General features: G+C 34.9%; 1 protein-coding gene across 1 annotated transcript; it reads right to left on the bottom strand.

The window, feature by feature from the left end:
• Positions 1 to 2,505: 2,505 nt before the first annotated feature.
• LOC131009691 (beta-amyrin 6-beta-monooxygenase-like) lies at positions 2,506 to 4,119 on the bottom strand. The gene is made up of 3 exons (XM_057937103.1): positions 3,343 to 4,119; positions 2,924 to 3,111; positions 2,506 to 2,859 (listed from the first exon to the last, which is right to left on the bottom strand). The coding sequence occupies exons 1-3, from the start codon at positions 4,082 to 4,084 to the stop codon at positions 2,506 to 2,508; spliced, it is 1,284 nt and encodes a 427-aa protein (XP_057793086.1). The 5' UTR covers positions 4,085 to 4,119.
• Between the last annotated feature and the right edge of the window lie 8,952 nt (positions 4,120 to 13,071).

Raw genomic sequence — 13,071 nt, 5'->3', positions numbered from 1 at the left:
ATAAATATAATTAAAAATGATAAAAGAATAATTCATATTAATAAAAAATGTTATTGTGAAAAAAGAAAACAATATACGTTAAAAGATAATTGAAAAAAATAGATTTATTCAAAAAAAGAGGAGAGATGAGAGAGAATTTTCTTAATTTTTAATCTTTAAATAAATATGATTTTTATATTTTAAATCCAATATTTATATAACATATATCAAATAAAAGCTTTTGTCATGATCTTTAATTTGATATGCATATCAAATATTTTATAATTAGTCGAATTTCACAGTTTTAAAAAAGAAAATAAAATAGAAAAATAAGAAGTTAAAGAAAAAGAAAAAAAAAGATGTATAACTTATAAATAAACCTTCAATTTTATTCTAACTACAAAATTGCCACTCAATTTTGAAATTGATTTGAAATCAATTTGAAATTGAAAACTCCCTTTTTAAGATAGTATAGATTAACAAGTTTTAGTTATACATGTCGACATATTTTAAGGGCATAATGAAATATATACAATATTAAAAAGGGAATTATCAATTTCAAATTGATTTGAATGGAAATTTTGTAAATTATAAAAAAAATTATAGCCATTTATGAAAAACTCAAATAACTACATTTGTCAAATTAGCCGTTAATTACCATTCGTTAATAATGTAAAAAAAAAGAAACCATTTATCATTGCCATTAGCCAAGTAACGACCACTACAATCTTTCATTGTACTTATCTCCATGTAAATATATGGCTAAATATATAACATAAATTATAAAATTAAAGATGGGTAAATTTTAATAGATTTAATAGTTGGTTTGAAGTTATATATTTTTATCAAAATTCAAAAGTTTTATAATTTTAGATTTCTTACGCGACTACACAATTCATACTATTTTAAGTTCCTTGCATACTCTTAATATTATATATATATATATATATATATAAAATTTAAAATTTTAAAAATATAAAATATTCCGTACATCGCACGATTGGCAAATCTAGTTGTATATTAAAAACGAGTTCAAATGAATTGATAAGTGGTTATTATATCATTAATTTGTCTCTTCTATATTGGTGATTATTCGAAGAAACTTCAAGATTAGCCACTCTTGAACCTAGAGCACTAAAAGATGGGTGACCCACTAGAAAGTATACCAAAGTGTATACGATTGAGTATAACATACGGTAAAAATTTAAAAATAAAATTCCTTCAATTGAAATTAGTAAAAAAAATAAAAAAAATCCTCGATTTAACTACGGAAATATCCGTCGTTTATTGAGTTTGCAACGAAAGGATTAACGATGGAGCGAATCTGTCATTAATTATAATTAATGACAGAAAATGGTGTTTTAGCGACGAATTTTTTTGATCGTTAATTACGATTTTTTTGTAGTGCGTGCTCCATCCAAACAATATCCATGGGATTCGAACTCATGAGCATTTCTTGGTTTCCATATAAAGTAAAAATAAAATAGTACTTCATAATTTCCATATATTTGGGTTCCGTAATTAGCCTATATTATTTTTTATCTATTTATGGGGCGTTTGGTTGAGTAAATGTGACAGATAAGATTGATAGGATTGAATGGTGATTAAATTTTCACTCAACTTTGGGTGATAAATAATCACTCAATTGCATTATTAGTGTATAAGTCGAGTTATCCACCACAGGTCCAATCATCCAACCTGTGATAGATTAGAACTTTGAGATATTCCTAGTGGGATTGGAGAAATCCTAATACTAGGAGGAATACAAATACTCAACCATCTACCTTATCAATCATAAAAAGTAAATGTCCCCTTAGGGTGCGCGATCGGTTGTGTATTTTGGGAAAAACCCTAATTAATGCTCTTCGCGCAATCGTGAAGAAAGTAGGTCTCACAGAGCGCGTGTTCTCAATTCGTTTGGAAGCAGTTTTTCTATAGGGCAATTGCGCCTAAATACATGAACTTACACCTAATTATAATTTTGCACATGAACTAAAAGTTATGTCTTCGAAAACACTAATTAAATTTCAATTGTTCTGATTTTCACATTGTTGTCAATTTTTGGCAAATGAATGCCATTGTGGCTACACTTATAAAAAAAATGCCATTGTGGCTAGCTGAAGCAGCGAATTAATGCAATCGTAGCTAGCTGAAGCGAGAAACTAATATCATCGTGACTAGTTAAGGTGGCGTAGACATCCAACTATATGTCATTTAGTACATTGATCATTTAAATTATGTAGATATTTGAGGCATCCACGTCAGCATTGGTTTGGAGATAGTTGACAACCGTGTGAAAAATAAGAACAATTGAAAATTTTTATGTTTAGTTTAAATTCATGTCCTTAGGCGCACTCTTTTATATATATATGTATAGATTATTGTTGGAAAGAGGAGAATGGTATGGAAAAATTAATTAAACTAGAGCAGGTTCACCATAGGGGTGGGATCACTTACATTATTCTCTTATATTTTATTTAAGTATTACAAGCAGCAACATAAGAAAATCACCAGCAGCAAACTCAGTCAAATTTGCATATAAAGTATAGCCTCAACATGCATAAGACTTGGATTGATTTCTCCTTGATGAGGATGGAGGTGAAGGGGGAGGCCGTGAGCCGGTATAGGCGAGTTACGATGGAACAATATCTTCTCTTCTGGAATAACCTTTTCAAATTTGAACCTTGTCACCAAATTGTGCATGAACACCAATATTGCAAGTTTGGCATAGTTTCTCACGGCACAAATTCTTGGGCCTCCTCCAAACGGAATGAATGTGTAAGGTGCCGGTCCGCTCCCCTCAAATCGCGACGGATCAAACTTCTCCGGCTCCGGGAAGTAGTCGGGGTTCATGTGGGATGAATGGACCGTCCACATTGCCTGCAAGTTTATGATTTTCTTGTTGGTGAAGATTAAAAGATGAAGAAAGTGTGTGTATATGCACCTTGCATCCCTTAGGAATGGTGAAACCTGCGTAAGTGAATTTAGTTGTGGTTTCCCTAAATGACCCTAGCGCAAGGGGTGCTAGCCTCATAGATTCACGCGCAACATTCCACGAGTACTTCATCTTTTCCACATCCTCCCACTTCAGCAGCTCATCCGCGCCTTTAGATTTCGCAATCGCCATTTGTTCTGTGAGAAATTACATATGAATAAGAACATAATTAATATTTATTATAAAGAATTAGAATTTTAAAAAATTATAATCCCTAATTTTAGAATAATCGTTTTTTGACTAAAAAAATCAAATTAACTATAAAAAATAATCATAAATCCTAATTAGATAATGATTGTAAAATTCAACTAAATCCAAATACATTGAATTTGAAGAAATAACTAGAAACACCAAAAATGGAAGTGGACGGGCGAAAAGAGACGATCCGATTCTTAGCTTTAAAAACTTGTTGATAAATATGTGGAAGTTGAGCAAGATAATACTCCATATGACAACAATGAGTGCATAGGCGGTGGTGTCGTAGCTAGCCAGCAGCACACCAATTAAGAAATTAGCAATCTTGATATCACTCATATATTTGGCATCTTCATCAATCAGCAGCTTTGACAGCAAGCAGTCTCTTCCCTGGCTATCCTTCCTCCTCCTCTCCTCCACGATCCTCATAAGCCCACCCTGCACCACCTTGCCTCCTCTGAGACCGCGGTTGAAGGTCGTCCCCGGCAAGTTTATAGGGAGGGCCAGAAGCCCAACAGTCAACCGAGAAAATGGCTCCAACAACTTGTGCAGCCGCTCGGGATCCACCTCATCCACGAACACCCTGCCCTTCCTTGCCAACGGCAGGGCCTTCACCACCGAGCTAGGGTTCCGCAGCTGCTCACGAGCCAACGAGTCCATCACCGGTATGTACTGTCTCAGGGCATCCGGCTTGAGAATCTCGTACTGGAATTTGTGGAACAAGGCTACGGTTTCCTTATATTGGTTCCCCCCGATTCCCGGGAACAGAACCTTAAGGGTCGATGGAGGCAACCAGTGGGTGGTGAGTTTATCATCGTTGCTGAAAACAAACTTGTTGCCTTGCGCGCCGCAGAAAACCACTAGATTCTGTCCCAACAATGAGGTGCTGAATGCATCGGGAGAGTATTTCACCATTCTATCCTTGACGAATTTCGAAAAGCCTGACAAAGCAAGCTGTAGTAGCCCGCTCTTTTAATTATGATTAAAACTAGTAAATGCAATTTTTATAAATGAATCCAGTTTATGGTCCTGATTTTTTTTTTATCAGAGACAGAGTTATTATTTTAGCTTTATACTTTTATAATGTATGAGAAAAACGCGATGAGGATTATTGAGCCATTCAATAATTATTGTTTCCAAGTTATAACTGACTTAGCAAAGTCATGTTATTTATTAATCGAGAAATACTAGCAGTTATATTTTATTAGTGCTACTAGAAGTCGAGGAATTATTCCGACTGCAACGCAGATTAAATCTACGTATTTAATTTATACACGAATAATGAGCAGAAGCCAGTATTTGATTGCAAACACGCGATTAAATAGCAGATGCACTGAGTAACCAAGACACGAAGATTTATTATTATTTACAATTAGGACATCACACTATACACGCATTATTACCACCGCCGTTTTCCATCAGCCATTTCCGCTACTTGGAAGAGTAGCCTTTTGATTTTCACATTTGCTAGAATTTTATTTTATTGTGGAACGACTTTAGTCATTGATTGCACCAGAAGATCATACATTCAACTCTCAAATCATTTCTAGATTGGGCCAACTCCACTATCTAATTATATAATCACCACCAACTCCACTCAATTGGCACCAACGTTCCACCACGAAAGAGAGAGTTTTAAAAAAACAAAATGTTGCAAAGCAAGATAAAAGAAAAGGAAAAGGTGCACTACAATCCTTTGCCCACCACCTTTTGCTTTCCTCCACTACATTCTCCCCACCATCTTCGATTCTTGAAGGCTACTAGCCAACACTTCTTCAAGCAAACAATTCAGCAGCAACCTTCCTCCATTCACCTCCATTCATTCCTTCTCTCATACACTAAGCACCAGAAAGGGAGATGAAGAGAAGTTAATTCCTGCTGCCAACTGCCAAGTATCGAGAGGTAAGTCTTGGCCTAAGTTTTCTTCATTCCATACTTGGTTCTTTCTGCATTTGTTGAGGAAACAATATTTGCAATTTCAGTTCCTTCCCCATTGAATTCATTATCAACAACAGCAGCTACCAACACAAAATACTCAAGGTAATTTGATATCCCAAATATTCAATTCAGTTTGCATCCATATCTAGCATATCACAGTTCATCTACATCAAATAGCCTAGATATTTCGTACAATAGAAAGTATAAACTTCACAAACAGGCTGCACTCTAGAATAACATTTACGAGAACTCACGATCACAAAAACTAGGACTTTTAATCGAATTGAGATGAGAACTTAGCTTCGAATGGGAAGGGGGCGACTGCCCTATTCAGCCGAGCCGTGACGAAGATTAAGACGACAGCTCTTGCTGTCACGGCGAAGTCCGAGAACGGCAGCAGCGGCGGTGTGACGCAACTCGAACCCCATCGACCCCGGAGAACAACGAAGGCGGACCTTTCCCTGGTCGCCGGAGGAACGCGAAGGAGATGGCGGTTCAAAATCGGAGAGGACTTCCGACTTTAAAGCAAGCCATTATTGTTTATTTCATTTAAGCCACTGGTTTATTTAATTAATTGGCTACTCTCTTTTGAGCCTATTAATTATTTGAGGTTACGCTAGTAATGATGCTTCTATCGAAAAGCCCGATAATTTCTACAAGGTCACACCTCGTTTAAAGCCGAGTTAGTCCTTTTTCAATCAAGTACAAATGCAAGGTTTATTTCACGACTAGAATATTCCGATGAGGAAGGAAGAATCACAGTTTTATTCGACCGCGCTAGACGAGAATTAGCTAAATCTATTAACGAGGATTAATAGTAGAATTCCCGATTATCGCTCAGAGTATTAGATCATGCATACCAGATTCATGCATAGTTAAATTACGCTTTCTCATTAATTAAGAATTTTCCTCGAGGCAATGTCTTATTTTATATTCTCGTGATTAAGGTCAAACGCGAGAGTAAGAACTACACAAGGAGTTAGAGTACCTTAGCAAAACTTTGCTATCAGGTGGGCAATTCCTTACGCGTAAATAAAATGCTATGCAAATGTTATGCTTTAAAATGCAAATTGGATCTTCAAGTATGGTATGCTTTATTACGCTTAAATGAGTTAAGCTTTATTATGCTGCACGTTAAATGATTTACGCTATGCTGTTTATACTATTTACGCCCTATGTAATTTACGCTTGATTACACTTATTTACGCTTGAATGCTTTACGCTGATAAGTTTATGCTTATGTTTGATGCTTGCGTCTGTTGGGGGAGGCCTCCCTCAACAGTACGATGCCGTGTCCGTTGAGGAGGGCCTTCCTCACGGCGCGATGCCCGTGTCCGCTGAGAGAGGCCTCTCTCGCGGCGCGATGCTAGTATGCCAGTATGCCAGTGTTACAGCGTCTATTGGGGGAGGCCTCCCTCAATAGTACGATGCCGTGACCGCTGAGGGAGGCCCCCTTCACGGCGCGATGCCCGTGTTCGTTGGGGAAGGCCTTCTCCACGACACGATGCGTGTTTATGATTGTTAATGATGAAGAATGCACTCATGCTGTTTATGAATTTGGAAATGTTTAATGAGCAAAGGATTTGAAAGAAACTTATGCCTCTTATGCGATGTTGTGTTTTGTTGTTGATGTTATGTTATATGCTTGGCAACTGCCCACTAAGTACTCTTGTACTTAGCCCTTCGATGTTTATGTTTGTGCAGGTTGAGCTGTGATGGGCGATGAAGTATTGTTGCTGAGTGGAGTTTTTGTCGAACTTAAAGTAGGCTCAGAAAGGATACATGTCTTCATACATGTATCTCAGTTATGCATTCCGCTGTAAACACTGATTATTTCAGTTACGCCTTCCGTTGCAAACTCTGATAATGTTTTAGCCAAGCCCCTAACGATGCCTTTTTCCTTTTTAAGGAATATAACGCGTATACAAGTTCTTTGAGTACCCTTTTTATGCGAACTATGCCTTTTTCCTTTTTAAGGAATATTTCACGCATATTCAAGCTCTTTGAGTATTCTTTTATGCGCCCCTTTCTAAACCCGCTTCTTAATTTCCCTTCCCCAGTCATGGTTTTCCCGGATTAATTATCCTTAATTAAGGCCGGTCGTGACACAAGCTCCAAGTTTTCTCCAAGTATCGGCCATCCTTTGGAGCCCGGAGGGAGGTTTTTAGGTCCCTCTTTGTGGAAGAACAAGATGAGGTATAGAGAAAATGGGAGAAGGAGAAAAGCGAAAAGTTAATGTACCAAGATGTCCATGCTTATTTAATTTTTGAGCGAGCTAGTGAATCAACTTGTGTGATGTGAAGTTAGTATATGCATATGCATTGGGTATATATATAGGGGAGGGCTAGGCTAAAAACTCTTAGAGTATAAAATAGGATTAGATTTACACCATTGATCTACTTAGAATCTAACGGTTGAGATTTAATCTAAGGGAAATCGTATGTAAATATATGAATTCTATGTAGAACACATATGAATTTATTGTGTAAATGTCTGAATTGCATAAACATATATATAGAAGTGGACTAAAATAAAAACACCTCTTAAAATAAATAATATGAACTATTTTTAGCCCTTAGATCATTAAGATCTACGAAATGGATTCATCATTTTGTTGGATGAATTCATGGTCCTGAGTTCGGATCCAATAGATAGCGAAAATTTTAATTTTTTAAATTCAAATATTTATACAATGAATTCGTACATGTTCTATATAGAATTCATTGTAGTTGGTTTGTATTTTTAATTATAAGAGCTATTTTTAGCCTAACCCTCAATGTGTGTGTATATATATATATATATATATATATATATAGGGAAAGATTTTTAAATCCTATGACTGATATTCACTTGGGGGAGGCAAAATTTTATATGGATTCGAATTCTGAAGACAGCAAAATTTTTATTAATTAACTGAATATCGTTATTCAACACTTTATACTGTCTTATTCAACATTATATACTGACTTATTCATTATTCTCATTTCTCACGAAAAATAACATTCTTACTAGAAGCTAACTATATATATATATATAGGGGTGGGCTACCGTGAGAGCACATATTAAAATAAGAAATAAGAGCAATTTTTAATGTATGAATTTTATGTAGAACGCGTATGAATTCGCTGTATAAAGATATGAATTGTGAAAAATAATTTTTTGCTACCTTTGAGATTCGAACTCAGGACCATAAATCTATCCAACAGGATTACGAATCAACCGTAGATCTTGATGATCTAAGGGCTGAAAATGATTCTTATTTTATATCTTAAGAAATACTCTTATTTTAGTCCTTCCCTATATATATATATATATATATATATATATATATATATATATATATATATCATAGGGTTAGGTTATTTTTCTAATACAAAGAATGGGGGTTTTTTTTGTTTGTTTGACAAAAGAGAGACGGAGCTAGATATCTATATTCTATTTCAATTATTATCATTCATTTTGTTTGGCACATGCTATGAAATAATCCGCTCCTAGTGTAGTCATCGTGCTCCCTTATCTTTTTAGGTATGTTTACTTTGGTTGTAAAATTTTCATTAAAAAATGATGAATAAGAAAAAATAAGAAAATATTTTTTTTTTCATTTTTTATCACATGTCTAATGGAGATGAAAAGTTGAGAAAATATTGAAAAATATTTGTAATGTTATAAACAATCATTATAAGCAGTTTATGCAACAATCGAGCTAGAGTTGCTTATAACCGTGCTAGGAGCTCTTCCCTGTATCAGCGTAGAAGAGGAATGACATTTATGATAAATCCTTCTGGCTTTTCTCCTCTTCTGGCACTTGACTCTGTACGAGCTTTAGATTTGACTTTGACTTTCTCTGAGATTTGCTAGTATTTTGTCTCCTCTGTCCATGGTTCTCATCCTCTCGGTACACGTGTCATCATCTCAATTACCTCTTTATTTCACTCCTCATCATATAGAAAATTATATTTTTCGAGAGAATGGAGAATAACAAACAAATCAATAATTTTTTATAAATAAATCAATATAACTAATGAACAGATGTATTTAGTAAATATTGTGAAAATCTCACCCCCCTCAGGATTCGAACCCAAGCCAAAATGCTTGTTTATACGTTACATTGATTTGTTCATCGAAATTATTGACTTGTTCGCTATTTTTTCACGCATTCTCTATTCTCCAAATATTTAGCGTTCTTCATTGAACCTTTCTCTCTCTCTCTCTCTCTCTCTCTCTCTCTATATATATATATAGGGTGTGGTTCTAGAGAGACCTACATTATTTGTGAGAACGGGAGAACCATCAAATCTAATGCATTCACTGTAAAAATTAATGCATCCGCTGTTAAAATTAATGCACTCAAAAAAATAAAAAAAAATGCTCCCTTCAGGATTCGAACCCAGGATCTGCATTCATCCAACAAGATGATGCATCCACCGTAGATCTTGATGATCGAATGGCTGAAAATGGTTCTCCGGTCTTCTTTTATTTATGGTTCTTTCCTGAACCTCTCCCTATATATATATATATATATATATATATATATATATATATATATATATATATAGGGGAGGGCTACGGTAAAAACACTTCTTAAAATATAAATATAAACGTTTTTTAATGTACGAATTTTATCCAACAAGGTTACGAATTCATCAAACATAGTTACGAATTATGAAAAATAATTTTTTGCTACCTTTGGGATTCGAACCCTGGACCACGAATTCATCCAACAGGGTTACAAATCAACCGTAGATCTTGATGATCTAAGGGCTGAAAATCATTTATATTTTATACACTTAAGAGTGTTTTTATTCTAGCCCTCCCATATATATATATATATATATATATATATATATATGGAGAGGTTCAAATAAGAACCACTAATAAAATAAGAACGGAGAACCATTTTAAGCCATTCGATCATCAAGATCTACGGTGGATGCATCATCTTGGTAGATGGATGCAGGTGCTGGGTTCGAATCCTGAAGGGAGCAAAAAAATTATTTTTTTCGGATGCATTAAATTTAATAGCGGATGCATTAATTTGTATAGCAGATGCAGTAATTTTATTGGTTCTTATGTTCTCACGATAATTGTGGTTCTCACTATAACCGCACCCTATATATATATATATGGTTAGATACTATGGAGAACAACAAATATTCAAAGAACAGAGAACATTGAACATATCAGTAATTCCCCTTGAACGTTAAACGTTCGTAACAGTCATTTCGTTAAACATGGCGTTGAACATATAGGGGGTCGAATCCCATAACCCCCAAAAATTTAATGTTTATTCACACCCATGTTCAACGAAATGACTGTTACGAACGTTTAACGTTCAAAGAGAATTACTAACATGTTCAATGTTCCTGTTATTTGAATATTTAGTGTTCTCCATTAGTTTAATGGAGAACACTAAATATTCAAATAACAGAGAACAAATCTCAGCCGTTGATCTTATCTAATCTAACGGTCAATATTTATTCACGCCATGTTCAACGAATATTTATGTTGAATATGTAGGGGGTCGAACCCCAAAACCCCCAAAAATTCAATATATTTTGATGAACGTTCAACGAAATGACTAATATGTTCAATATAATTTGATGAACATGGGCGTGTTCGTGTTCTCCAACCCTATAATATATATATATATATATATATATATATATATATATGGTTAGGTTCAATGAAGAAGGCCTAAATATAAGAGAGAAGAGAGAAGTAATCTCATCCGTTGATCTTATCTAATCTAACGGACATGATTTATTCACGCCATGTTCAACGGATTTTTTCGTTGAATATTCATCAAATATATTGAACATATACAATATTTTTGGGGGTTCTGGGGTTCGACCCCCCATATGTTCAACGAAAAAATCCGTTGAACATGGCATGAATAAATCATGTCCGTTAGATTAGATAAGATCAATGGATGAGATTACTTCTCTCTTCTCTCTTACATTTAGGCCTTCTTCATTGAACCTTGGCCTATATATATATATATATATATATATATATATATATATAGGGTCGCGTTCAGTTGAGAAGACGAACGGCCCATGTTCATCAAAACATATTGTACATATCAGTAATTCCACTGAACATCATCAAAATCCGTTGAACATATACAACATTTTTGGGGGTTCTGGTGTTCGACCCCCTATATGTTCAACATAAAAATTCATTGAACATGGCGTGAATAAATGTTGACCGTTAGATTAGATAAGATCAACGGATGAGATTACTTCTCATTTTTCACTACATTTACACCTTCTCATTTGAACCTTTGCCTATATATATAGGAATGAGTTATACTGAGAATGCTATCTTTCGTGAGAAATGAGAATGATTGCATAAGCCAGTATATAGTGTTGCATAAGCTGCAGTATATACTACATAAAATTTTTACTTGTGTTCGAATCCTGGATGGAGCAAAAATTTTATCTAATTAATTGAATTTTTTTATGCAGCCATTACAAGCAGCTTATGAAAATTACAAGCATTTTATGCAAAATATATATACGAATTAAATTTCTAATTTAATTTGTGCTAAAGTCAGAATTAATCACGACTTAAGTAATAGATAGAATAATATTTCTATCGCATATGAATAAATAACATGATTTTGCTAAAATCAGTTTATTAATCTGAAGAACATAATTATTGACTTGTTCAATAATCAGATCGCGCATAGCTAAATATACATTAAATCTTTCGTTCTGGATCTCGTGCTTATAACTCGATTAAGATTATTGAATTGACTTAAATTGATAATCATAATCCATCTGATCATAATTGGAAGATGCAAAATATAAATATTGCATTTACTGGACTTAAATCAATGTTAAAAAAGGACAGGTTACTACATACTACCCCATTTACACAAATTTCGTCCCAAAATTTACATACTCCAAGATTCTCAGGCTAACTGGTCTATTCCTTAGCTTCTACACCTCTCGATCACAAAAGGCTTCAGGTTTCTCGACATAAATATGATGTTTTCCAACCTTAGTTTGGATCGACTATGAATGGTAACCCTGTGTTGTGTGATTATTATACTCCTCATAAACTGAAGCATTTCAATAAAATGAATGGTAACCTAAATTGTGTAGAATCAAGGATATGCGAAGCATCTCTATTGAACATGATAGTGATAAGTACTCTTATACATTTGCTCATACCTGCCAGGTGTCCCTGATTTGGTCCTGATTTAAAGCAAAGGGCTTCCCCTGTTGTGGTAACTGTTGTTATTGAGGTGGAGTGTGCCCACTTATTTCTTGTAGAGGTTGGGTGTGGGCAGGCCTAGCTAGTTGCTATACCCTTGATGTGTGTGTTTTAGTTATTTAGGTTAGTGTTGTTTGTCGTGTGTTTTTATTCGATATTACCCAAGTGGTGGTGCTTTTGGCGCAGGAATTGCATGGATCGGAGTTGGAGACTCATGGATAAAGAAGCTCGAGAATGACGTGAATTTGATGATGTTGGCGTGGATTTTAGAGAGGAATTAGAGATTGGGCTTGGAGTTAATTATTCTAAATTTAATTAAGCTCAAAACTCTTATTTTAATTATCTTTTGGGCTTATTTTGTAATAGGGGCCGAAAGCCCATGTTTGTGGCTAAGGGGACGGCATTTAGGGATTCTTAATCCCTTAGGATTGTTTAAATAGGTCAGCCGCATAGTTCAGTGGGGAGTTAGATTTTTAATTGCTTTAGCTACTTGTTTCCATGTTTTTAAGATTTTAGTTTTTAGAATTTTAATCTCTCTAGCTTTGACCTTTTGGAGATTGCTGTTGGAACAAAGCTACGTCAGATGCTCAGCAAAGAAGAGAAGTTGCAGGCTGAAATTTCTGCGCACTCCAACTGCTCGACAAAAATCCTGACCTGCAAAACAGTGTAGAAAACGAAAAGAAAATAAAGCCACTGTGCCGCGGCGCACTGCTGCCTTAAAAGCTATCTCGGCAGACCCTCCG

Source organism: Salvia miltiorrhiza, chromosome 2 (genome assembly GCF_028751815.1).
Source record: "Salvia miltiorrhiza cultivar Shanhuang (shh) chromosome 2, IMPLAD_Smil_shh, whole genome shotgun sequence".
Classification (NCBI taxonomy): Eukaryota; Viridiplantae; Streptophyta; class Magnoliopsida; order Lamiales; family Lamiaceae; genus Salvia; species Salvia miltiorrhiza.
Note: the sequence above shows the minus strand (reverse complement) of the source record. Positions and strands in the feature narration are given on the sequence as shown.

What these genes read in the sequence shown, in the direction of transcription:
- LOC131009691 (XM_057937103.1), bottom strand. Translation starts at nt 4,084, where the DNA reads ATGGTGAAATACTCTCCCGATGCATTCAGCACCTCATTGTTGGGACAG. An exon ending in CGGATCGTCTCTTTTCGCCC is followed by an intron (nt 3,112 to 3,342) that starts GTCCACTTCCAT and finishes AATTTCTCACAG; the next exon opens with AACAAATGGCGATTGCGAAA. An exon ending in CCATTCCTAAGGGATGCAAG is followed by an intron (nt 2,860 to 2,923) that starts GTGCATATACAC and finishes ATAAACTTGCAG; the next exon opens with GCAATGTGGACGGTCCATTC.